This window comes from Dendropsophus ebraccatus, chromosome 5 (genome assembly GCF_027789765.1).
Source record: "Dendropsophus ebraccatus isolate aDenEbr1 chromosome 5, aDenEbr1.pat, whole genome shotgun sequence".
In the NCBI taxonomy this organism is placed as follows: domain Eukaryota; kingdom Metazoa; phylum Chordata; class Amphibia; order Anura; family Hylidae; genus Dendropsophus; species Dendropsophus ebraccatus.
The window spans coordinates 56,771,523-56,799,223 of NC_091458.1; the positions used below are offsets into that span (position 1 = coordinate 56,771,523).

Below are 27,701 nucleotides of genomic sequence, written 5' to 3' on the forward strand. Positions count from 1 at the left end.
TTGTAATTAAGCTCCATTCATTTAAATTGAACTGAGCAGAAAGCCCCACCCAAGCTGGAGACAAGAGTCGTGTTGTCTCTGGAAGAAAGTGGTCATGTTTTTGTAGCGCTGGATAACACCTTTAATGTGATACTGAACCAAAGAGGAACTCCTGAAAGTTTTTTTTCCACGCATCTACAGAATTATCTGAATGCTCTGCAGGCACAATTATTAACCTTTCAGCAAACCACAGCAGCTTGTGTATACCTTGTATTCAGAAAGCAGTGCTGCATGACGATGGTATAATGGTCAACAGGCTCCAGTTATAACATTAACATTAAAGGGGCACTGTTATTGTCCAGACAGGCAGGTAGGGATGAGACGAGAGAGTGGGCCCTAATTCTGAACCCACCCACTGTCCCTACCTACTTGCCTCAAACGGCCCTAGGCAGCCGCGGACAACCACGAAGACATGCCCTATACTGTATAAGTGTAACACAGAACGAGACAGACAAACAAACACAATAAAGGGGAGTCAACAAGCCAAAGTCAGAACCAAACGGGCAACGCAGTACAAAATCAGAGAACAAACGGATAGTCAAAGATCAGGTGGGAGGTCAGATAACAGGTCGAGCAAGCAGAGGAATTAGGAACGGGGATTGCAGGAATAGACAGGGGGAGCTGGGATCAGGGTAGGAACCCTAATAGCCAGCAGTAAGAGACTGGCCACTGCTTTCATTTATGAGGACCAAGAGCCCGGTCCGGATCCCCATAGGACCGGCGCTCTGATCCTCAAGGTTCCGGACAGGCAGAGGCATGTGTCAATCCAACAACACTGCTCAGCTGCAGTGATCAAGGCTAGCAGTGAGCAGTGTAACTCCTGCGCTGCCAGGAGGCTAAAGGCAAGTGAGTGTGTCAGACAAAAAGTAAAAAAAAAAACAGTTCACACAAGACTCACTGCACATTCCTGACAGTTATTTATTCAGATTTCCCCTGAATATCTACTTAGCCCAGTCTGCTTTACTAATATATTTATTTTGTACTAGATTATATGATGTTATGTGAGAGATACAGAAGCAGACAAAACTTGCAATCACCTATTTCTGTGTTTCCACACTGTACACTGTATTATAGTACGTATAAGGCCACTTCCATTGCTGCTATGAGTCATGGGAGCCCCAGTGCACCCCTCAACTATCAGGCCTTACTGTATAGGATATAAGATCGGTATACCAAAAAAGTTGTGGGAAATCCAGAAATATAAAGAAGCTCGCCATTTTAGTAAAAAATTTTACGACACAAAAGACCATCCGTTTACACAATTCAAAACAAAATCCAATCAATATCCACCCTTAATCAAATAGAACTTGTATTGTTATCTTCTAAAATGTCCCACCTGTAAGTACAGAAAAGTAGATTCCCAATATGGAAACAACTTAGCAAAGGAGGTCACGTACGAACCAAACAAATTACACATGTGTCCCATAAGCCGTAAAGGGTGCAGTTATGTAGTCAAGAAATGTGAAAAAAATCACAGCATGTCACTCATCAACCCATTTGCAGTCAGGCATTTTCCTTTAATTGTTGATCAGAAGGGCAGCGGGGTTCTTCAGATCCAGTGACCCATAAGTACATATAGTAAGGCTTGGGTCACTTAGAGACAAATGACTGACCGCAAATGTGGCTGTGAGTGACATGCTGTGATTTTTTTTTCACCTACTTGACTACATAACTGCACTCTTTAAGGCTTGTGGGATACAGGTGTAATTTGTTGAGTTGGTACGTGACCCCCTTTCCTAAGTGGTTTCCCTACTGGTTTTTGTACTTAATAAGATATAAATTTTATCTGCTAAGGGTGGATTTGATTTGGTTTTAAATATTTATGAGCCTCATAAAATAATCCCTTTTCTATTCCTCCTGAAATACATGCTCAACTGGATGTTACTATTTCTCATTATGATGTGTCCCTAAACAATCGGATTAATCGGTTCAAACTGTGTAGAGACACAGTGGGAGTGGTAACACCTAGATGTCACTTTATTTGAACATTTCCAGGAGGAAGAACAGAGCAACACCACAATGTTCTAAGAAAGAATACTGTTATTCTATAAGAAATGCAAGTATACACTAAAACGGATGACACCGCAAAAACCCATTAACTAAAATCAACAATTAAAAAAAAAATATGGAAGATTAAATTTTTAGGACCAAATATGTAATACATACTGACATATGTGATAGATCTTCATGTGAACGATTGTTTATGCTTAACAGACAGTGTTCCCAGGAAACGTTCTATGGAAGAGTCTTTGCAAAGCCTTTTTTTTTTTTAATATGTTGGATGTAACAGCTGTGTGGTCATCATTGCACTGTGTATTGTAGGCCAGAGCTACATTCATAATGCTTCAGGTTGCTGCTGAAAGCTAAGAGTTTAGCCGAGCTCAGTTATACTGCACTTCAGTCTGGCAGAGCTTATTTTTTTCTACATCTACACACAGTGTGTATAGTAATAATGTCCAAGAATGCAAATCAACAGCCAGCTCTATGCAGACACCGATTCAGAAGGGAAAATGTAATAAACCTCTTAAATTCTGGGCTGCTTAATTCCTATGCCATTCCTTTTTATAGCATTTGGATCTCTGGGACTTCGATGTGTTTGTGTTGAACAGAGTAAGTGAAGATCATGCTTTGAAGACGATTGTTTTTGAACTTCTGACCAGACACAACCTGAACAGTCGTTTTAAGGTAAAATAATTAGCCCAAACTTTCAGCTTTCTATAGAGTGTGTTTCTGACTTTTTGGGAATGTGTGTGTATGTGTGTATGACACTGGCAGACTACTAGGAGCCGTAGTTGTAGTGAAATTGACCTGTTAAGTTCAGTCTTTTTACTGAATAAACTTTGTCAGACAAGATAACATATGATCTTCACAGGTTTAAGGAATCTCAGCAAACAATAGACCTTTGTACGCTCTCCCGGTACAACAGACATGGTTGATAATAGATAAGGCTTTCGATACTTTACATAGCTCAGCAGCTGGACTAACTGGTGTAGGAGTACTGGTACAGTCTCTATAGACAATAAGCTTTGTAGGATAGACTTTGCTGTAAGTTGAACAGAAGTGACTTTTGAATTTGTGTAGCTTGTAGTATAAGTATAACTTGTAGTATAAGTTGAAATTGGCTTAGAGGTAGTATAGCAGTACTAAAGCAGTTCAGGAACCTGTGGAGTGTGAATGGGATCCTATCCAGGCATACTTTGGCACTCAGCTGGGGGTCTTTATAGAAGAGTTACCTACACCCACAGGTATGAACGTCCGCCTAATGCTCTGTTTGGCACAGAGTGAAACAGATCCAGTGATGTCGGCCCCTCCTTGTGGGTAGAGCTAGCTGTCAGGGTTACCCTTAGGACCTTGCATGTTTTCAGTAGAGACTTTGCTAAACTACTGACTTGTACCTGGAATGATCCTCAGAATAAGAGAAGAAGACATGAACCCAGCATTGAAAGGATTTAGTGCCGGAGGTCCACAGCCCCTCCCTTGCGGTGCTCCAGCCGCCATAGCTAGGATACAAGGAATTATAAAGAAATGAAGTATGCGCACAGGCCCTGGCCGCCTGGTCAGTCCCAGGAAAGTCTCTCAGCAGGCTCTCTATAGTGCTATCTCTGATACGCACTCTGACTCAAACTAACTTACAGACTACGGACTCTCTAACTCAATCCCACTGTATATAACTTAGGCCTTCAGGGGGGGGGATCTGATTGGGAAGAAGGACGGAATAAGTCTCTGTCCAATCCCTGATCTAGCTACTTTAGGAGCTACGGTCCTATCACAAAGTGTAGTGCAAGTGTACAGTGGTAGGACTCATACAATCAATAGAGAAAATCAGTTAACCCTTACTGTAGTGTACCTTCAGCCATGCAAACAATACAGTAATAAACAGTGACATCTGGTTGTGGGAGCAGAATTACACATACTTCAATCTAACACATGGTACCGACCTATACCTGCTGCTAGAAAAAGACAGTAGACCCCGCTCTGGGACACTGCATTTCACAGTAGCCAACAGCAGCCATATGGACCCAGAGATGTGAATTGGAAATGTTCACTGACATCTATGGGAGAGTTTTCTCCCACCTGCTCCTTTCATTGTAATCTTGTCTACAGTGACAATGTGGAGACTGCTGTAATGTTTTCTCTAAAAAAAAAAAAAAAAGTACCCACAGTAAAAATTGCAAGAAGTGATGTAAAAAGTTTTATCACTAGAAATTTTAACAGGGTGTAAATAAACGATAGATGATATGTTGATAACACATTCCCTATAAAGGCCATATTAGATGGCTCAATCCACACTGTAAGCGAGCAGTGACCTGGAACACAAGGAGCCAACAACACTCAGGCAAAAAAAAGCAGCTTTAAATAGGCGCTTTATTAAAACCAAGAAAATAAAAGCATTCCAGCTAGGACAAAGCTTTTTCCAGCTATGTATTCACAAAGATTGTCATGCCTAAAATATTTGACTTAATGAAAAATTCCTTGCCATGACTGGGTTACTAAATGTCTCTGTATTGCTTTATAAATTCTACTGCAGTCATTTAGGAGAGAAGACTTAGCAGTGTGTTGTATATATCTACTTTTCATTCTCTAACTATTATGATGATTGTATTTATACCAATGTGTCAAAACACTTAAAACAAACAGACTAATACTTGTGGGTGAGATCTATAGACTTCATAGGCTTCTTGTACATAACTGTAATAAATGGCCCCTATGCTATCCGAAATTGCAGGCCCACAATTGCGGATAGTATAAGAGACATTCTATTGTATAGACCAATGCACATGACTGTGAATTCAATGGTCTGTGCATTTGCCTGGAACGAGGACCACACAAATATTGGACATCTCTTTACACAGTCTGGATTTGTGGTCCAGGCACCTATAAGGTCCGTGACTGCAGGATGTCCAAGGATGACACTCTTTGGGCTACCTGTTTCAACTGATCAGTGGTGTTGTGATCAGTGAAACCACCATGTTCATAAGGAAGAGGCCTTCGTTTTGAAGCCCTATAAGTACACATACACTAGGCCGAGCAACGTACAAACAAAATAGATCAGACAATCTAGTCTAAGTTCACATCGTTTTAGAATTAGACAGTATTAGTAATTCTGGGTCACTGTGTTATACCTAGTAAAGGGCGTGAGGGGGTGGTGCACAATCTGGAATCAAGATTACCAACAGAGAATTGCTCATTCATGTACCACACCTTCAGGAATATAAATTTAATAGCAGTTTTGGAAATCTCCTAAGGTATGATAGCGCAATCCTCTCTGGCGGACCTGGTGCATTACACAGAATAGCTGCCATGTAATGCTTCATTTCCTGTAAGTGGTTGCTTGCCCTGGCAATAATAACTGATTGCTGAGGGTCTAGGTTTCAGCAGGGGAACAGCAACTGAACAGAGCTTACAAAGCATGGCGTTCAGTTTGTCATTTGGTGTCATTATGATCTTGCAATGACAAATAGTATCCGTGGTTTTATACAGGACTGCAGATAAGCAGCACACATAAGCATGTCAGCTCTGCTGCATCAGGAGAGGCTCCCTATAAACCTAGGTAATTGTCTTGTCCCTTTAGTTACCAGGCCTATTGGCCTTTCAGCAACATAACTTTAAATAAAACACGGATGACTGAATGAGTCACAGGTATCACCTCCTTGAAGACTGTCCTTTAGGAGGTTAAAGCCTGTTCATGAAAGTGCCATGACTTAGTCATCCGGGCTGTAGCTGTGAGATTCCACCATAAGGGTACGAACACACACACCGCAAATACGCAGCAGATACGCAGCAGATCTGCAGCAGATTTGATGTTGAAGACTTGATGCTGTGTTCAGTTATTTAGATCTAATCTGCTGCGTATCTGCTGCGTATTTGCTGCGTATCGCAGCAGTAAATACGCTGCGTATACGGTGTGTGTGAAGCTGATATAACCTCTTCATATGTGATTAGTGGCATGTACACATTGTAGGGGTTAACTCTCAATGGTAAATGAGAAATATAGAGATCACTCATATAATTCTTAGTGGTATATAAGAAATGAATACATCACTCATGTAACAGGAATTTGTATCTAAGAAATATAGTGATCGGTTATGTAACCTGTAGTGGAATAGAAGAATGAAGGGATTACTCATACAGCTCAAAGATCTATATAACAAATATAGTGATCGATCATGTAACGCATAGTGGTATAGAAGAAATATCCGGATCACTCATATCATTCATTGTGGTATGGAAGAAATCACTTCTCTAACTGTAATTTGTATCTATGAAATATAGTGGTGGATTATGTAAACCTGTAGTAGAATAGAAGAATGAAGGGATACATTACTCATGTAGCTCAAGGTTCTATATAAGAAATAATAATGATCGATCATGTAACTCATGGTGGGATAGAAGAAATAAAGGGATCACTCATGTAGCTCAAAGTTGTATGGAAGAAATATAGTGATGGATCATGTAACTCATAGTGGTATAGAAGAAATATAGGGATCACTCATGTAGCTTGTAGAGGTATATAAGAAATATAGTAAACAAATGTAACTTTCAGTGGTGTAAAAGAAATAGAGGGATCACTCATGTAAGAGAAAGTTGTATGGAAAAAATATAGTGATCACTCGTGTAATTTGTAGCAGTATAAAAGAAATGAAGGGATCACTCATTTAAAAGTGGTATACAGTATGAAAAATTGTGCATTCATTTCTGCATTGAACATAAACCAGGAATAGAAGTGTGTCGGCTGATCTTCAGAGTAATCCACCAACACATGTTTGTGCTTCGTTAACATAGATTCCTGTTGCATTTCTTATGAGTTTTCTGGATTCCTTGGAAAGCGGCTATGGAAAGTACAAGAATCCTTATCATAACCAGATCCATGCAGCAGATGTGACACAAACCGTCCACTGTTTTCTGTTACGAACAGGCATGGTGGTAAGTTACCATCCCTTTGTATAGACTATCACTTTCCTGTTCATTTCCTTTTGCAAATGTGGTACTGTACGGTATGTGGTAGTAAATGTATCAGGCTGCAGGAAGCCGTGTCCTCTCTTGCCAAGTTCCAACCACTTTTTCCAATAAGAGGCCCGAAAGTGCTGGGGTGAGACAATGGTAAGCATCGGAATATTGTCTGTGTTTGTTTGCTGTACATTGAGGAGTGACTTTCTGTCCCGAATCAAGGTCATAACCATCATGGCATGATGCTGCCACATAATAGACGGAACACATAATCACCAGTGAATACTGATTCTCTCTAGCAGATTTAGGAGTCTCTAACTTTCTTTAAGTGATCATGAAATTAGATAAGTTAGAAAACGTAACTCTGGTTTATTACTTAATTAGAGCAGAATAAAAAATAGTTTAATTTGTGCAATGCCGGCAGCTGTGTACCCTCATTTACTGTTATAAATGGAGCTCCGCGGAAACCATACATTATTAAAGCTCCGACAAATTTGTTTCCTTTAGTACCCATGCTTTTTATTTTTTCATTTGTCCATGACAAATCAGAAATGTAATAACATTGGTCACTGCAAGGGTTAATTTTGCTGCAAATCATACCTTTAAAAAAGTTAAGTAATGTCCATCTCTAACCACATATCTCTGGACCAACAGGAAACTTAAAGGAGAAGTCCAGCAAACTTTTTTATTAAAGCATTGTATTGCTACCCAAAAGTTATACAAATCCCCAATATACACTTATTACAGGAAATGCTTATAAAGTGCTTTTTTCCCTGCACTTACTATAACTACTATTCAAGGCTTCACTTCCTGTGTGGGCTGTGGCTGCTGGAGAGGATGATGGCAGGGGGACACTGAGGGACACAGGGCACTGGAGGGACACTGAGCATCCCCGTGCCATCATCCTCTCCAGCAGCCACAGCCCACATAGCTCTGGGAGCTGGGTCGTGACATCACCATTTTATCCAGGAAGAGAAGCCTTGATGCAGTAGCAAGTGCAGGGAAAAAAGCACTTCATAAGCATTTCCTGTAATAAGTATATCTTGGTGATTAGTGTAACTTTTGGGGGGCAATATAATACTTTATTAACAATTTTCACCGGACTTCTCCTTTAACACTTCACAGAAGATGAAAAGAAACTGCAATGTTAGGTAAACTTTAAAATTTTATTCAGCTAGCTAATATAAAAACAGGGGGGGGGGGACTTTCACTGATATCAACGTGATTCGGACCTCTTAGGTCCTTTCTCATGACTTATATCAGTGTGATGTAAGCTCTCATGTAACACCCAATAACAGCAAGTGATAGGTGAAAGGTCACGTACACCTATGAGAAGAACTGAAACAATTGTAATAGATTATACCCATTTAAAAAGAGCATACTAAATAAAAGATATAAGTAAGCAATAAATCAGGAAAGAAAAAAAAAAAGAGCAAAACAAAAGAAAATACCACAGAGCAACTATACGCTGATTCAGTAAGGCAGAATTAAGTAGTGACACTTGTTCAAAGCATACAGCGGTGTGGTCGATAATTTAGAGACCCAGTAAGCCTCTTAAGATTAAAGAAGTTTAAGATATTGGGCTACACACCTGTATCCATGCGACAGGTGCCCCTGTCATTCTACGTTTTGGACAAGAGATCAGGTCTCTTAGCTCATTCTAGGGTCCAGTTCAGATACATGCGGCACAATCTCCCGAGTCTCTTTGAGAAAAACATTATTGGCTATGCAGTTCCTCCGAGCTTGCGTCATTTCCCCCACCGGGGTGGCCGTCTACTCTCTGTAAGTACTTGTTTTATCCTGACCTGTAGACAAGGTGAGATCAAGAAAGGAAACAGCCCTCATACTGATATAATGCACAAATTTGACAGTGCTGAGATTGTAGTTCGAATACATCAGATACAGTGAGGCACAGTTGTCACTGACAACCTCCATACAATTAGAAGGTCATCTATATAACGACCGTACCACACTATATCATCCTAGTGACACATTAACACTGCCTGTCTGATGTATGTGCTTGGAAACACCAAACATACTCCTGGACTACTATGCGCAGTACATATCCAGTTGGTTTATGTCTGTCTAACAGTTTGCAGATTTTATATGGAGCTATATTGGAAAGTATAGTAAACTGTGTTTTGTTTTTTAGTTACTCAATGGGAGTCAATGGTAGACATATGAAAATGTACAGCATACGGCTGCCGTAATCCAGGCCTTAGGTCTCATACAGTGTATACATGTAGACATTTTCACTGTACTGCCAATATGGCTCCCATTGTTCTCAGGTCTCCAATTCAGAAGAGTTTTAGGCTATGTTCCCACCATGGGAACATAGCGGGGAAAGGAGGCCTTTTCATAATATAATAAAGTTCATGATCATTATTAGCGGGTGTCTATATTACGAGGTGACCAACCTGCAGTGACCATATTGGCTGTGACCCAGCTTTCCAAGAAGCACAGATACTCAGAAAAGAGCAAACAGTATAAGGTGAACAATGTTTACTTGCACTTTTTCCTTTAGGAGGTTGTTCTCAGTATTAATGTTGTGCTGTTGTGGTATTTGTGCGACAGTCTTCATGGCCTTTTGATAATACACCAGGCTTATACTGCTTATAGAGGTTATATTTAACTAGCTTTGCTACTCCCACCTGACTCAAAGCTTTTCCACCTAGGACCGTGATTTATGTACAGTGCACTTTTTAAGGCATACATTCCATTTGCATTGTGATTTTAAGGATTTTATTGAAATTGCATAGAGCCAGAGCTGTCAGTCATTAGTAAAATCTTCTTACTGAGTACAAGATGACACATGTCTAGTACACATAGGATCCAGGATGAAATATCTTCTGCATCTCCAGGTGCTGAAATGACAAATCCTCCCTTTTGTCGTGCCGAATCTGGTAACAGTCATAATAACTTTAGGATAGAGGCTAATGAAAACCTTGTCGTATTTCGAATTCTGAAGGAAGAGCTAATATTGAATATGTAAATATTTAAACTCCACATAAAGACTTTGCAGCTCGTTCCTTGAAGAATATTGTAGTAGGGAGAAGAAAGCCGTCTGTGAAGAAAGGTTCTGTTCCTTATTTATGTCCCATATGTTCCGATATTAAACAATATTTTAACTTATTTTAGGTAATAAACAGGGTGCTTCATTTCCTATCCCTTGAAGTGCAGCGCAGCTGTCCTCTTACTTCCTCTAGTGGCTGATGAGTAAAATGCAATTCTTTTCTTTCCTCTATAGCATTGCCTAAATGAGATTGAGATCCTGGCTATCATATTTGCAGCTGCTATACATGATTTTGAACATACAGGAACAACAAACAGCTTCCACATCCAGACAAAGTAAGGATGAGTTTATTTTTATATATGTCCAACTCATGTACAGGTTTTATACTGAGAATATGTATGCAATATTAACAACAATATATACAACACAGCACTGAATGTATGTATCAGATTATTATCGGTACCCTTACAGTCCCATTATGTAAATCATATGCAAATCCTCTAACCTCAAAAATGAAGCAGATTTTAGTTTGACTCCTGATATTTGCTGACATCTGATGTGTGTTGTCCAGCATCTACAGTAAATAGCAATTGGGTGAATCCACCAAAAACTGGTGACTATTGGGGTGGAATCATGTAAAACATGTTGGTCATGTGACAAGGGATGTAGTTTAAAGAGGAAGATATAGCTTAAAGTGTTATTCAGTGTTAGAAAAACATGGCCAGGTTCTTCCAAAGTATGCAATGCAACTCAGTTCCATTGACGCAAAGTAAATTGAGTGGTGTTGCCTCTGGAAGAAAGTGGCTATGTTTTTCTAATGCCAGATAACCACTTTAAAATATGACCAAATGTACCAATACATTTTAAGTGCACAATGTCTTTCTTGTATTATTAGTTCCCCTCAGTGCCCTCCCCACAGTAATCATGCTCACTTAATGCACCTACATTAATAATTGCCCCTCACATTTGGAGTGGGGAGAAACTATGATATCCCTAAAATGTAGTAGTGTTTCACAGTGGCTTATAGCTGGTTGCAATGAGGAACTTGTCCCTGTTTCATGCTGATCATGGTTCATACAGTATGAACTCCTGACTGGTTCCCTAAGGTTAGATTGACTACACCATGGTCATCTAGCCATTGGGCCCCATCACAAATCTGCATTCAGGCCCATAAAAGCCTACCTTGTGAAGGACAGCTCTGGAGTTAACAAAGGTAACTGCTTCCCTCTTGGGTTATAATTGGGACATTTAATTTTGTTGAACAAATGTATTCCAAGCACTTGTGTTTGAGGAGAGAAAATCTATTATGAAAATGGATTTCAAGTGGCTCTAAAAATGATAATTGTGCTGTGACTTTACCAGCAAAATCTGTAAGGAGCAAAATCTACAGGGATTTACTGTAACTGTTCCAGAGCTATGAAACATTAACACACTGCGGTTTTCCATAGAAACAGTCTGGGTGTCACATGTCTCCAGTGACATAATGGTGTTCAGACTGAGTTATTTTAATGTCTCACACATCAGCTTGTATGCAGCAGCTGGTAATGTACTTGAGAACTCAGTGGAGCAATTCTCCTCCTTTCTATTTCTATATACTGGATCCTTTAGAAATATAAATATGTTTTATTATTGTACCTTGCTTTATTGTGTGACCTAAAATAGAACCTTCCCATTAATGTGAATATATGTATGCACATGTATGAAATTAAAGGGGTAGTTCAGCTAAAATAAATAAATAATTAAATAAAAAATTCTTTCCAGGCAACTGGTGCCAGAGATTTGTCATTTATTTTTATAAAAAAATCTCAAGTCTTCCAGTTCTTATTAGATGTTGTATGTCCTGCAGGAAGGAAGTGGTGTTTTCCTTCCAGTTTGACACAGTGCTCAGTGCTGTTTGTGTCGGGAGCCATAGCAATTCCACTTAGAAAACCTCTTCTGCTCTCCAGACTGGAAAGAATACCACTTCCTGCAGGATATACAGCAGCTGATAAGTACTGGAAGTCTTGAGATTTTTTGATAGAACTAAATGACAAATTTCTGGCACTTTCTGGCAACCGTTGATTTGAAAGAAAATGTTTATTATTATTATTATTATTATTATTATTATTATTATTATTATTATCATTATTATTATTATTATTATTATTATTATTATTATTTCAGGATACATATGACTTTTTATTTCCTATATTTTCAATTTTGGGGAAGGTAAATTAACAAAATATTGACATTCTTGCAGTATACTGTATATACTGTAGTGCAGTGTATTATGCCTGTCAACATTATACCAACAGGCAATCTGTACAGCGTTGCTTCTGGCATGGCTGTATAGGGACGTGTACATAGCAGGCACAGGGGTGTTATAAGGCCCCTGGCTGCCTTGGAAACCCATCAGCACTCAGTGATGTGCAATTGTGTTGCTGGACTGCCAATGGCCTCACAGTTTTATATATGCAGTTGTCATGATTTAACCGTGGCACATAATGGGTTAAAACACCAGGTTTCTCCGGTCCTGGCAGTTAGTGCCATGCTGACAACTGAGTTCCCCGTGATCCTATGAAGCTATGCTACAGGTGTAACAAGGCAACAGTCCAGCCAAAGATCCCTTATGGGGCCACCATACAAACACATACAACTGGTCACTAAGGGGTTAAACAATATTTATACTCCAATTCAGTGTATTTGTAAAGTTAGTTGAAAAATCTGATAAAGTACTTCTGAAATATATCGTTGACTACTTAGTATTCTTGTTCAGAGATTGATAAAACTCTAAAAGTGGAAATTTTGCAAACAAGGACAAGGTCATTTCGGAAAGTCTGCTCACTTTACTTTGGACTATAGCACGGAACATTGACGAGCGGATGTGATTACTACACACATACACAACGCTCCATACCAACAACAGTTGTTCTGTCCCCATACACAAGGTCACCCTCTGCAGCTGGACAGGAACAATTTGATTTCCAGCTACAAAAATGATTATTTATGGTTGGAACCATAAAACTAAGTACTGTTCTCCCAAGAGCCGGAATGAACAAACTATAAATAACAGCATGGGACTTCATATCTACATTTATCTGCCTGTAAGAATTTGTTATGAATCCATATACGGAGTGTGCGGCAGTAATAAAACAGTATATAAAGATGAGTCAGATATCTCGTATTCACAGTGTAGTGTCAGGAACTTTCTGGAGGACACTTTCTAAGCAAGTCTTTTCTCTTTAGTTTCTGGGATAATGGGGAATTCACTGTCTTCTTGAATCTCTAGTGTATATACCTAAAATTATTGTTGTCATAAAGGAAATGGTATCCAGTGCCTAATCTAGCGGTATGTTGGTATATGTGGTGGTTATATTTGATTAAATTGTGATTATATTACCCTTTTGTGCCTAGAAGCAGAAGCAGAGAACTGTATTGTAACTTTCCTTCTGAAGATGTTCATAATCGGAGATCCCTTGAGTGTCGTATAGTGCTTTGTTACTGACTAAAAGCTTAGTTCACTGGAGGATCCTCCAGTCCAAAGCCAAATACAGTACCTGTACAAATCAAATACCATGGACATTCTCACAGAACATGACAGACCATGGGATCCATTGTGGGTGGGGTGTATTCAGTATTCCACAATGCAAAGTATTAACAGAGCATACAGGGGCTTTTACAAGGGGCCAGTTATTGCCCCATGGAAAAGACACAGCAAGCGTAGATCAAGCACAGCTAAATTTCATTGTTAATGTGCAGCAACAAATCTTGTGTGAACAACAGTGATGTAAATGAACGGCTGAATGAATCCAGCGATGGTTCAAGCGGACGTTTACTGCCAGTATTAGGCCGGACATAAGCAATTGCAGATCAATGTAGACATACAGTAGTTGATGGCGCTTGTATCCGGTAGCTATCCACCTCTGTAAAATGACTCTAGTCAATATAAACATTATGGGTTATGCACATAATGGATGTTACTTTTTATATGTATATTTCAGATCTATACTCTTCTTACTTCCTGATCTATTTTGCTTTATATATCGTTGCAGATCAGACTGTGCGATTCTGTACAATGACCGGTCGGTCCTGGAAAACCATCATGTCAGCGCTGTTTATCGGATCATGCAAGATGATGAAATGAACATATTTGTGAATCTCACCAAAGATGAGTTCACGTAAGTTTGTAGTGTTTTTCCCTCTTGCGAGTGATCAATAACTGTGCCCGGGCAGCCGTCACTAGCAGATGTAGCGGTCAGAGTATTGACTAAATCATCAAAGCTTAGAGCAAAGCATCAGTAATAGAATTAGCGGTTCACATGTTTGGAAAGCTTTTTATTACCTCTGGTATTAATGAATTGGTCTGATCTCATTGTGGAGGAGACAGAGCAGATGGCTGGTTTCTTCCTCTGTGATATTTAATTATTAGCAGATCATAAGATGGAGATAACTCCATGAACTCGGTTTATTGGCAGAGTGTTTACTGAGTTAAAGCCAGGCTTGAATAGGCCCTGTCAGCCCTCCCGCTATGTCTGTTTTAGTAAATACATTAAATTCCTCAACACATAAAAAAATATTAATTCTTGAACATCTATTTTTTAAACTCTGCTTATGATTATTTTTCCATGTAATTGGTTATACAGCTATGGGCACACAGTATTTAGGTCTTCATTTTAGGCAATATTTCTATGAAAACCAGGAATGGATCCAATCCAGAGAAAAGCAGAGAAAAGGATTTGCACCTTTTTCTAGGGACCCACTCCTGGTTTTGGTAAAAATACAGACCAAAAACAAAACACCTCTAGAGTACTGTGTGAGTCAGCCTAAGACTCAGTTTGTTGATCTTGTGTATGGCGTAGACTTTAGAACAAGCATTAGACTCTAAACCTTGTTAGTAAGTTTTCCTTTTGTTTCTGCAGGGAACTAAGGGCTCTTGTCATCGAGATGGTCCTGGCTACAGATATGTCTTGTCACTTCCAGCAAGTCAAAACTATGAAATCTGGTCTACAGACAATGGAAAAGTGAGTCTACAAATAGCAAAGGCCCCTGCTTATGAAGACGTAAGATATAATGTGAGACAAGTGTCAGACAGACGTGCATAAGTGAAGAGCTTGAGGATAAAATGTCAGAAGTGCGAGTAATTCTTCTGTCCATTAAAAGAAAAAAATGCTGGAGCTGTAGAAATAGTTCCCACTATAGCACCTGTTCATCTCCTTCCCATCCCCCAATGCTTGCCTCTTCTTCCTGTTTCTTTCTTGTTGCCCTAAAGCTAAGGTCATGCATGACTTATAGATATATTGTAACTTTTTTGTAACTTTTTTTTATCTTGTGTAATGCTATGTAAGTCCAAAAGAGGCAGGTCGTAGGTTTACTTCAATATAGGTGGGAAATGTGCACCAAGTCTTCTCCGCTGTGACTAAAGGGCAGCCGTCAGATAGGTTACTCACTACTATGTGAGGCTCTCATTACCCTCCTGATTCAGTTTCTTTTACCTGAATGTATGCTATATATGCTATACACATTTGTCTGCTTAATTCCTTCTTGTTATGAATTTGCAGCATTGACAAGGCCAAGGCGCTCTCCCTACTTCTTCATGCAGCTGACATCAGCCACCCCACCAAGCAATGGAAGGTGCACGCACGGTGGACCAAAGCCCTAATGGAAGAGTTTTTCAGACAGGTAACAGTCACTGTAGCAATGGAATTTACATCAATTTAGGTATTTCATGAAATAGATCTGTGCAAACATTACTGAGTGTTGGGCAAATGTGGATTTAGCAGATTACAAAGCAAAACATCAGGGATAAAGAACATTTATTTGAGGCAAAGTAATGTAATTAAAATTAGCAAAGTGCCTGTTAAATATGTATTTTAGGCTTTACATTAACAAATAGAGAATACATGGGTATATATACTGTGTCCCTGCCGTTGCTGTGAGGCCTGTGGAGAGGGCACATCTCTAATAATCTGCATGTGCCTACATATTAAGTGAAACATTACACACTTCAAGTTAATAGGTAACTAGTCCCCTTAAAGGTGTACTCCAGACAACAATCAACAATTTTTTTTATATATTGCTCGGGCTGCATAGAAAATAACAGCCAACCCACACTCACCTAACACACTGTCGTGTGGGTCCTCCTGTGATCACTTTGGGTCCCCTGCTGATACCTCTCTCTATCCACTACTTCTGGGAGAGACTTGTCTCAGCAGCGACAGCCCACTCAGCCTATGACTGACTGAAGCGGGACAACCACTTTAAGCTGAGTGTATCAAACATACTTGTATAGGCAACAGAAACAATTCAAAGTTTAAGCTTGTTCTTAGAGTAAATTTGTCTCTCACCCAAACATGAATAAAACCATCTTTACTTTACTTTGCTTTATGGCTTTTCAGCAGCTTTAACAACTTTTACACCTCACAGGTTGCTTCCTGTCTGTCTTGTGGAGCCCCAATGCTAGTAGAACCTTTGTCGACAACTTTGATTTTTACATTCTGACAATATTCTGAACATACCTTTCGTTCTTCTGTTCCATTCATCTTTGTTGTAGGGGACCAGGGTTTCCTTAGACTCCTATTTTCAGTCTAGCTTGCATAATTTTAACCATGGTAAGTTTTGAATGAATCTTAGCAAAGGGCAGATGCTCCTGAACCGCGTCATTGTACTAGATTCTGGTTATGATAATGAACGAAAAACTTTATTGGAGAAGAGTCCTGGTACCTTGAAGAGATTGGTGGCAGCGCCACATAGGTCCAGTGTTTCCAAGTTATGGGCAGGAGTGGTACTTCTATGGGAGGTAAAAGCAAAGTCCCTTACTAATAGAATCCTGAAAGTAGGGGCTCTTTTTCTGAGTTTTGCATGGGTTTGTTACCCTATTCAGCCGGGCTTTTTAACCATTTGTGTAATGATAATTTACCCAGAAATCCCTATAACTTAAAGAGTCTTAAAGTTTTGCTTTCAGACAAGCACAACTGTGTCTGACTTCAAATTTGTTCATGACGTGGTCATCAACATGATGGTAGCAAAATGTTGTTTTTTCATTGTATGTTACAGGAATGGCAATTTCTGTATGTTTATTTGTATTGTTAAAGGACTTTGCCTTTTTATATATCTATATTTCTGCTTAGGGAAACAGTAAGGTATTCATTACAGATCCATTTTTTTCTGCCTCTTTCATCCCTGTTCTGTTACTAGTGCTTGTATATGTCACATAACCTGACAGCTAGATCCTTTATTAATAATTGATCCAAGTCATCTGCTACTTCTATGTCTTCACTATCTATATACTGGTTAAGGAAACGTAATGAAAGATACAAGTAAATAGGAGTTAGTCTTAGGAACAGTGTTTGTCAGTCTACAGGATTTATGTTCAGAAAAATAGTTCATAGATGACTTCATAATATCATTTCTAGTTTTAATGGCAAATATAGACACGAGATAAAAGGGAGAAAGTGTTGGAACTTTTTTTTTTTTTTTAAACCTTTGTGCATTTCTTATGCTTTGTATTTCCTTTAATCCATGGTTGTCATCTCCCTCATTTTAATGATTTGGTGCTCAGCTTCAGAATGGACCTTTATGTTCAGGAGGTCTAATTTTCTTGTAAGTAGAAAGAATAAACTTAAGTGGTAAAATAAGTAGCTGGACTTTGAACTTACTTTTAAACTCACTGTAGCCTTTGGTAAAACAGGTACTCGGATAGGTTTTAGACCTGGTTTCATCTCTCTAGGATCTACTATTCTCAAGATTTATTAAAAAAAAAAACAACAACAGAAAAGGGATACAAAAGCAAATATTAATTCAAATATTTTCGTGATGCCACTTGTGAGACGCCTGCCTTTTGTGCATAACAAAACATTTTTCTTTTTAGCCATGAACTGACTGTACCTATAGTGAATTTCAGCATTTAAAAAACTGAGACCAGTCATACCATTAAAAAGGAATCCTACACTAGGAGGAAAGACATCAATGATAGAAGCCCATGGCTGCTGCCTCACCTGCAAAAACTGTATTGACACCAAGGAACACAAGCTGATGCCTTTTTTCGGCTAACAATGAATAGTACAACTCAATAAGTTGATCAAATACATATGGGGGGGGGCAAATTTGTGTATTACCTTTAAGAATATTCTTGTATTTCTTAGTTTTTTTCATATTACCTCCCCAGATAGGCTGGATTAGGGCCTTTTACACTGGACGATTTGCTAGAAACGCTCCTATGGCCAATAAATGGCCCATGTAAAAGTGACAGCTGAGGACATTGGCTGATCGTGTCTTTTGTTCCTGATTAAAAATGTATCATTATCGGCCGCACATCATCCTTTGTAAACAGGATTATGTGCAACAGATAACGATAAAGGGGAACTAACAGCACAGATAGATATATATATATATGTCCTTGCTGTCAGTTTCCAGATGACAAACAGTCTATACTTACCTTCAGCACTGCTTGTGATCCGGCATCTGGCTCTCCTGTCCTCCAGAATGATTGACAGCCAGAGGAGGTGGCAGCCTGAAGATACAGCTAGTGACCAGAGGAATGGAGAGCCAGATGGCAAAAAGCTTGGATAGTAAGTATGCACAGCTTGTGATCTGGAAACTGGCAGCACTTTATATATATATATACATATCTGTGCTGTCAGTTTTCATGGCTGCATGAACAATACAAGGACTATTTGTGCAGCCCGACCGCTCAATTTGTTGTGCCTTGTAAAGGCTCTGCAAACAAAAGTGACAAACTCACTGGGCGGCCCGCGGCCGATAAATCATTAAGTGTAAAAGGACCCTTACATTTAAACCAATATTCCTTACAACTCCTGTACCATGACTCAATTGGCCCATGACTCAGGTTGTTACATTTTGGTTAGTAGATCCCGCCATCTGTGTTCTGTCTAGATTAATGTTTTTCTATCCTTTTACGCTGTATAATAAGCAGGTGAATCTGTTATCAAACAACAGTTCATTTATCATTTCCTTTGAACAGCACTTTGATTCATAACACGGACATGGTTTTGTGTTATTTTAATTGTTTCTTTTCATATTACATAACCTTAGAAATAATCACAATATATCAATTTCCGTTATGAGCCTAATAATATGCACATTGTGAGCCTTGTGGAGTTTATAACCGCATATTAAACTTCTGTTAAGGCATTTTAATTTTAAATTAAAAATATAAATCTGGCAATGTGGCAATTGCAGACAACAAAATGTGTCAGTGTCATTACGCAGCTAATGCTTAACAAGTCATAAACATACAAACTGTTCTTTTCAAGCTGCTTGAATGTTCAAGCTCCTTTGTATGTTCTAAGCAAAATGAAACCATTAACCACATTTGAGTAATAAGTATAAGCTCTACTTCTAAAAATCCATTGCTCGTTGTCTGAGATGTATTTGGCAGGCCGCACAAAGTAGTATTGATTTCTAGCAGAAAAGTGGCGGCAGTTACTCACATTATAACAGATAATTTAAAGTCTAAGAATTTGTGAACTTAACAAATAGAGCTCACATAAACAACTTACAATGTTGCATCAGTAGAACAAAGTGACAGCGCTTTTAAGGGGGAGTGTTCCCTGGGGAAAATTAACATTTTTTTTATGTAGTTTTTTGAGCCAAAAGTGGAAGCTTAGCGGACTAGCCCTCACTGTAGGAATTCCTGGGTACCTCTTGCTGTCACCTGTTATCGATATGGATTTGCAGGTTCCTGTTCCATGCTCTGCATTAATATTTTGCACATATAAAATTTCCACTTCTTTTCAACCTTGTATGGCATCATCCCATGAATGGGTTTTTGGATTGTAATGATACTATTTATAATTCCCTCAGTATTGTCCAATCCCCACTATACTGGAGCATTTACTATGTGTATACACTCTGGCTGGGATCCCACAGACACCCGGCCAACGTATTTTCTCGTATTTACTATGGCCGTAGTTGCAATTGGCAACAACGGCCGTAGAAATATGAAAAAATATGTAGCCTTAAAATATAAAAAAATATATAGCCTAAGGGTGCGTTCACACCTACAGGATCTGCAGCAGATCTGCAGCAGATTTGATGCTGTGTTCAGTTATTTAAATGAAATCTGCTGCAGAAAATCTGCTGCAGATCCTGTAGGTGTGAACGCACCATTAACAAGTATTTGTGTAGTATGGGGGCAACATGTTGTTAGCGCAACATTATTATGCATGTACATAAAAAAAAAATAGTATCGCTGTTTATGGTATATTCTCATGTAAGTAGGATTTAAGCAATACTATGCGTTGCAGTGATTTTGTATATGTTTTTCTTGCAGGGTGACAAAGAAGCTGAAATGGGGCTGCCATTTTCTCCACTTTGTGACCGCAAATCCACTTTGGTAGCTCAATCCCAGATAGGTAATTTAGCTACCATCCTATGTGCACAAAAAGATCATTGGTACTTAAGACCACTAACCTGGTGGTATGATTCCATTTACTGCAGTAACTAATCTCTTCTCTTACAGGATTCATCGAGTTCATTGTTGACCCAACATTTTCAGTGCTTACTGATGTGGCTGAGAAGATTGTTCTTCCGTTGGTAGAAGAAGGAAGTAAAACCAAACCAGCACCTCCTGTCAATCAGTCCAGGTGTGTGACATCTTATTTACTGATCTCATTGAAGATCATCCTGGATGGTACTGCAGTACCATCTGGATGATCTGTAGCGCGGCAGAGTGATGATGCGGGCGCATCCGTGCACGCCCGCATCAGAACTCCCCACTGCACACTATGGAGCGTGTAGCCGCTTGCTCCATAGTGTGCACTGACAGGGTTTTCTGCGGCCGCTATTCAATGAATAGCGGCCACAGAAAACTGACATGTCAGTTTCCTGCGGCACCGCTGTAATCCCTGCCAGGGCGTATACTATGTGTAAACGCTCCAGCCAGGATTCCATAGAAGTCAAGGTAACGTATATTTTTGTAATCGGCAACAACGGCCATACTTTTATGAAATATATGTTGTGTGAACAAAGCCTTAACCCCTAGACGACCCTGGACGTAGGGTTACGTCATGGAAGTCTGTCCCCAGACGACCCATGACGTAACTCTACGTCCTGGGTGTTTCTCCCGCTATGAAGCTCCGGAGCGGAGCGCGCTTCATAACAGGTGGGGGCCGGCTGCAGTGAGCAGCCGGGACCTCACCGGTAATGACACGCTGCAGCAAACGCGCTGCCGGGTGTCATTAACCCCTTAAACGCCTGTCACTTACCGATCGGGACCCGATCATTGAAACGGACCGCCGGAGGTCTCTCACCTGCCTCCGTGCGGTCCGATCGGCGATCTGCTACACTGAGCCTGCACAGGCAGGCTTAATGAGCAGATCGACGATAACACTGATCAATGCTATGCCTATGGCATAGCAATGGTCAGTGTAGAAATCAAAGTATTGAATGTAAAAGTCCCCCAAAGGGACTTCAAATGTGTAAAAAAAAAAAAAAGTTCAAAACACTATTACACTACCCCAAAACCCCTCCCCCAATAAAAGTTGAAATCACCCCCCTTTCCCATTATATAAATAAAACAAATTAAAAATAAATAAATAGATAAACATATAATATACCGTAGCGTGCGTAATTGTCCGATCTATTAAAATATAACAAGCGTCATTGTGATCGGTAAACGGCGTACACAAAAAGAGGGGGAAAAGTGCGCAGATTACCGATTTTATGTTACATTATATATTTAAAAAAATTTATAAAAAGTGATCAAAACGTCCGATCTTCACAAATATGGTATTAATAAAAACTAGAGATCATGGCGGAAAAAATTACACCCCATACAGCCCCATAGGTGAAAAAATAAAACCGTTATAAGCGTCACAATAGGTGCATTTTATTAATATTTAATTGCCAATAAAAAGGATTTCATAAAAAAAATACATATATAACATTAGAGAATCTGTGTAACCTGCATATGGTTGTGTTCGGGCTGACCTATAGAATAATAGTATCATGACGCTGTTACCATATAGTGCATTACGTAGACACAGGAACCCCCCAAACGTTACCATATTGCATTCTTTTTTACGATTTCACCTATTTATATCTTCATAAATAATATATTTGGAATTCCATCATACATGTTATGGTAAAATGAATGACGCCATTACAATGTACAACTATTCCTGTAACAAACAAGCACTTACATGGCTTGTAGACAGAAAACTGAGAGTGCTAGAGCTCTTAGAAGGGGGAGGAGGGAAAAACGAAAACGCTAAGATCAAAATTTGCGCGGTCCACTGGGTCATTTTGGGCCTGGTCCTCAAAGTGTTAAAGAGCACCTGTAGTCAACCCCCCAAAAATGAGATATTACTATCATTAAACAGTAATATCCATCACCTAATATTAAATCCTAGTATTCTAATTAAGTTCACGCCTATATGACTATTAACTAAATTGTCAGATAAATTATAAACCCACATATCTCAGGAATGACAGGGCAGATCAAGAAACTGTAAACTGTGTCTAATCATGGTATCCTTTGCTATTTCATGGTAGCAACATCTCATATTTTGGGGGTTGAGTTGGAAATGCAAAATAAAAGAGAACTAATATATTAAAGAGAATATTCGGCATAAACGGAAAATGTACTATTGTGCCAGGGCCATGGTGAATATAACATTGCAGTATCCCCAGACGACCTGCTCTCCACCGCTATCACTGAAAACGGCTGCCCAGCATAGTGCATAGCACAGTATAGTGCAGTCTATGCTCAGCACAACGGCGGATGTAGTAAAAATGATGCGAACAGCGAAAGGCTTGGGAACATTAGCTGCAGCAGAGCAGGACAGGTAAGTATACCGCACTGTTGTATCCCCCACAGCCCAGCAGAATAGTGGATTTTCAATTTATGCCGAACAACCTATTTAAGCATTACAGAAAAAACAATAGTCAGTTGATGTCATATTATAAATCAATATTGTTTGGATATAATTTCTTATATATAGACTTTATAGGTTTTAACTTATCTTACTCCTTCCATCTCATAGCTCTCAGTGGAGGCAGCCATCTTTGGATGAACAAGCTGAGCTAGGAGACATTAATGCCGACCTCAACAGCTTCCGATCAACTTGGACCAAGTACATCCAGGAGAACAAGCAGAAATGGAAAGAGCGAGCAGCAAGTGGTGAGACATCTATTATTTAATAAAGGGAATAAGTAATTATTATCCTATTAAGGTGCTTGATAATTTAGTCCACCTCAGGCTACATATACAATATATCGATGAGCCATAAGAATAAAACCACCTGCCAAATATTGTGTAGGTCTTTCTCATGGGGTCAAACCTGCTCTGACTGGTTGAGGCATGGACCCCACAAGACCTCTGAAGGTGTCCTGTGTCTATATGTGCACCACTTTTATTCACAAGACTCAGTAAGAGATTGATCCAAACTAGAAAAGGAAGAGCGGAGCATCTGTCCTCAGTAACCAATCCTGAATTCATTAACCAGAGGTCCTTGAATGTGAGCTCAATAATCTGATTGGTTTTTATGGACAACTTCTCTACATTTCATCATTGTGTCCTAATTTTGATGTATTCAATTTACTATAAGTACACCCAATCTTTGAGACACAGTACTTTACTAAAGCTGTACCTTACATTGTTGGTTTTGTTTATGTAAAGGAGGAACATATTGTAAGATGTGTCTAACAATTCCTTTTCTAGGAATTACAAACCAAACGTCTGTGGATGAACTTTCACCCTGTGAGGAAGAGCATAGCACAGAGGAAAATGGTAACCTGGACTAGTGCACAGTTTCCATGGAGACCAGGTAGGGACGCAGAGAAAGGGATTTAGGACAGGAAGAACCATTGAGGCCTTATACAGCCATGGATTAAGCTTACCCTGTGCATGGCTGCTCACAGAATAAACTGGGCTTCACTTTTATATTGCTGGGACCTGAAGATTATAATCCATGCACAAGTGCACACTGGCACCAGAGTACTGCAGGATACTCATTATTCTCTCGGTACTTGCTGCAACAGTTTACCAGGAACCCACACATAACACCTCCTACAATGTACATAAGGGCCATTCCTAGAGTAGTAAATATGCCAACACCAAAAACAAAAAACAGAATGCAAGACCAATGTAAATATAAATATTTTTTATTTTTATTTGTATATCAAAAAGAGAAATCATTTAAAAATACATAATGGGGGGGCAGAAGCTAATACAAATCCCCATATCAACGGTGGATCAAAAAGTTGTATACATAAGACGCTCGAGAAAGCAACACGCGAAACGCGCGTCGGGTGTACGGTGAGGTGGACTTATATACTAAGGACATGTATGGGTAACATTTACTATGTGTTTATGGTTTCTTTATATGTTTCTCTGCCATATACCCACTGTGGGAGTTATTTATTTGCTATATGCAGTACCAACCCAGTGCCCAGTATATATGTTTGTATATGTAGGTTGTTCATTCTTTCTTACCTTTTGATATAGCGTCTTATGTATACAACTTTTTGATCCACCGTTGATATGGGGATTTGTATTAGCTTCTGCCCCCCCATTATGTATTTTTAAATGATTTCTCTTTTTGATATACAAATAAAAATAAAAAATATTTATATTTACATTGGTCTTGCATTCTGTTTTTTGTTTTTGGTGTTGGATAGTTTTGAGTGCGCTTAGACCGCACTATTTAGGCCCCCCTCTTTTTTTGGTAAGATTAGTAAATATGCCAGTCACATAAAACACCAGAGACACATAGTCTGGAAGATACAGAGAAAATGGGGCAACTTTTCAAACCTTGCAAATGCAGCAGACAATGGACCAAGCCACCTCTTTTCAGTCTTCAGCTATATCCATTTAACAACAAAATGCAGCTCAGTTCAATATATATTCCTGCTGATTCTTCAGTGTCCGGATCTCTCACTCAGTGTTGTGCCCAAAGTAAGAATGTCAAGCAAAGCCATAGTGAGATATAGAAATCTTTATTTAATCCATTTTAAATACAGTGGTGCCTTGGATTACGAGCATAATTTGTGCTGGGACCATGCTTGTAATCCAAATCCTCTCTTCAACCAAAGCAAATTTTCCCATAAGAAATCATAGAAATGCAAACAATTGGTTCCACACTCCAAAAATAATGATTTATTATTCTGAATAACATGTAAAACTAATAAAACAATCATTCAGAAACAGCAGAATATGTGATATTAAAAGTTGCTGTACAGTAATGGAGAGGACGGGAAACACAAGGGCTGATAGAGACTGCAGGGAGCATGAAGGAATGAGCAGGGCACATGTGGGCACATACATGCAGCACTCTCCACAGTCCTGTCTCCTGATGTAAGCCCCAGCCTGAAATGGATCTGCTATGATTTGGAAGGTGAGGGAGACTTCCTGGGTCAGACTACAGTGCTGTAGACCCTGCTATGCAGACCGTGCCCCTCCCCCACTTCCTCCTTCCACCCAGTACAGGGAGCTCTTAAACGAAAGCAATGCTCTTAAACCAAGTCACTCTTAAACCAAGGTACCACTGTACATTCAAATAAGAAGCCTGCGGTGTGAGCTTGTTAATGTTCCTTAGTTTCCTACACACACAATAATGCAGCCCTCTATGTAGTATTGATGCTCTGGTGCACACCCCTTTGGTAATGCATAGCTATTTTAGTCAGTTGACTAGACAGTCAAAGAATGCCCACCAAGTGTATAAGGGGTATATAACTATACTTTAGCTTATGTAGCATAGATATTGTGGTATGGAATCAATATTCTCTATACTTGTTTTTTTTGTTTGTTTTTTTCTTTTGTGACATTTCATGTCCTCTTATCGTCTAGGCACTAATCCATCCACATAGAGGTCCAGATCCCCTTCCTGCAGTACAGAAGGACTAGGACACAGGGAATACAGAGATTGGATCTGAAGCCGCAGGTCACTTGGCACGCACAGAACATCTGGTATTCAGGGAACTTGACAACCCTCAGAATCCCACCGTCTGTGACACTGTGGGTGACCCACAGATCATTGCACAGCTCTTTCTCTCTGTCCTCTTGTCTCTGCTATGTGGGTCTGTCTCTCTTTCTTGTGGATCATTTAGGTACTATCGTATGGAACTGCCTTTGCTTTGTAAATCAGAGCAGACTTTTTTTCTTTTTTTTCTTTTCAGTTTCTCTTAGATTAAAGCACTCTTTTTATTTTGCTGTCAGCAATGTACATCTGCATTTTATATATATAGATATATATATATTGCCTCCCACAAATCTTTCAAGGCTCTGCATGACTTAGTTCTCATTTTCCAGAGTGATGCAAAAAAAAAAAAAAAAAAAAAAGATTTCATATATGCACAGTGACATAAAGAATAAGTGGAAATACGTTCCTTCATCTCATCCGAAGATAGTACAAAGAAGATGGTGATGGTGTTGGACTATCTGATGTATTATAACTTAAGAAAATGCAATATCAAAAACTATGAATGGTACCCACCAAAAAGAAAAGAGTTCTGAGTATCCAGAACTCTGCCAGAACAGTGCTCTTCAAATCAGTCCTCAGGGATAGCTACTCAACCATAATGCATGCGTAACCATCAGTTCTTAGGCATGGGATCTTGTTTACCTGTCTGTGAATGGTTTGAGAGTTACTGATTCTGAGCAATAAGCACCTGGTACAAGAGAAAGCATAGTCCAATAGAATGTAAGAAAGTGATTTATAAGTCAGGTCATGGACTCACCCCTTTCACGTCATTGTAATCTAGGGAAACCAATGGGACCAAAGCATGTTAGTACTTACAGTAGTTTGTTTAGAAGAATTCTTATCTATTGGATTATTCACTTAGTATTGCTGCTTGACACATTAACACCTAGCACAGTTTGTATAGATTATACCTCGATTGGAAACACCACAACTCATATTCTTTCCAGCTATGACCCATAATCCTGATTTTCACTCTAAGACCCACCAAGCAGGAGGACACCAGAAGTCTTATGTGAAGACCAAGGGTTCTCTGCAAACCGTTCCCTGAGAACCTGAACATCTTTAAGTTATTTTCCCATGCCAAGCTCCTGTACACCATTGTGTGACCATTCTCTGTGGCAGATTATGGACAGTTTCTTGTTTGTCCTGTCTCATCTATGTCATGGATATGAATGTTGTGTTTTGTGCCTTGTTTTGCAGTGTCTTGTACCTTGTCTCTGACTATTCATCTACTCATCCGCCTTTATAAAACCCTTAATATAGACATAACAATCTTTCCATCATGTATTAAACCTGAAATTGTCACAACACTTGCTGTATCCTCAGTAAAAACGACTTGTCATTTCTCTTTTCTATATACATATAAAAAAAACTTTTGATTTATGGTTGTTTTAGTTTTTGCTTACCATTCACATCTCAGGTTAAAGAATTTTAGGGAGTTTCTCACAGTCATTGAACAAATTGACCGTGTCCAGGTACAATGAATGATATAGTATCAACATACACCTATATTTGTTTGATGGTACATTTATTACATTAACATTAATTTACTTAATTATGTTTTTTTATACTCTTATGTTATATTCTACGGAAGACTGGCCCGCCAGATGACATAGGAGCTGACAATTATTTTGTGAAAACAAAATGAAAATTTTTAACAGACAAAACAAGTAGAACTGGGGAACTGATGTGCTACAATATGGAAAATTATAAAGAACAGGGTAGACACCCACTCATTGTAGCCCGGTAGCACCAAGATTCTGATAGAAATCTTTAAATAG

At 39.2% G+C, this 27,701-nt stretch overlaps 1 protein-coding gene across 5 annotated transcripts in view; it reads left to right on the forward strand.

Moving 5' to 3' along the window:
* Nucleotides 1-27,303, forward strand: part of PDE1B (phosphodiesterase 1B) — a 227,503-nt gene extending 200,200 nt beyond the window's left edge. For 4 of the 5 annotated variants that reach the window (XM_069970258.1, XM_069970254.1, XM_069970257.1 and 1 more), the window contains 11 exons: nucleotides 2,608-2,724; nucleotides 6,823-6,963; nucleotides 10,235-10,335; nucleotides 14,032-14,157; nucleotides 14,899-15,000; nucleotides 15,538-15,658; nucleotides 20,271-20,352; nucleotides 20,460-20,583; nucleotides 22,984-23,120; nucleotides 23,661-23,729; nucleotides 25,788-27,303. In XM_069970258.1, coding sequence (XP_069826359.1) covers nucleotides 2,608-2,724; nucleotides 6,823-6,963; nucleotides 10,235-10,335; nucleotides 14,032-14,157; nucleotides 14,899-15,000; nucleotides 15,538-15,658; nucleotides 20,271-20,352; nucleotides 20,460-20,583; nucleotides 22,984-23,120; nucleotides 23,661-23,729; nucleotides 25,788-25,807 — 1,140 coding nt within the window. In that variant the 3' untranslated portion in view covers nucleotides 25,808-27,303. Of the gene's footprint in view, nucleotides 1-2,607; nucleotides 2,725-6,822; nucleotides 6,964-10,234; nucleotides 10,336-14,031; nucleotides 14,158-14,898; nucleotides 15,001-15,537; nucleotides 15,659-20,270; nucleotides 20,353-20,459; nucleotides 20,584-22,983; nucleotides 23,121-23,660; nucleotides 23,767-25,787 lie in introns of all 5 variants that reach the window. The other variant, XM_069970255.1, reaches the window with a different exon arrangement.
* The last annotated feature ends 398 nt before the right edge of the window (nucleotides 27,304-27,701 follow it).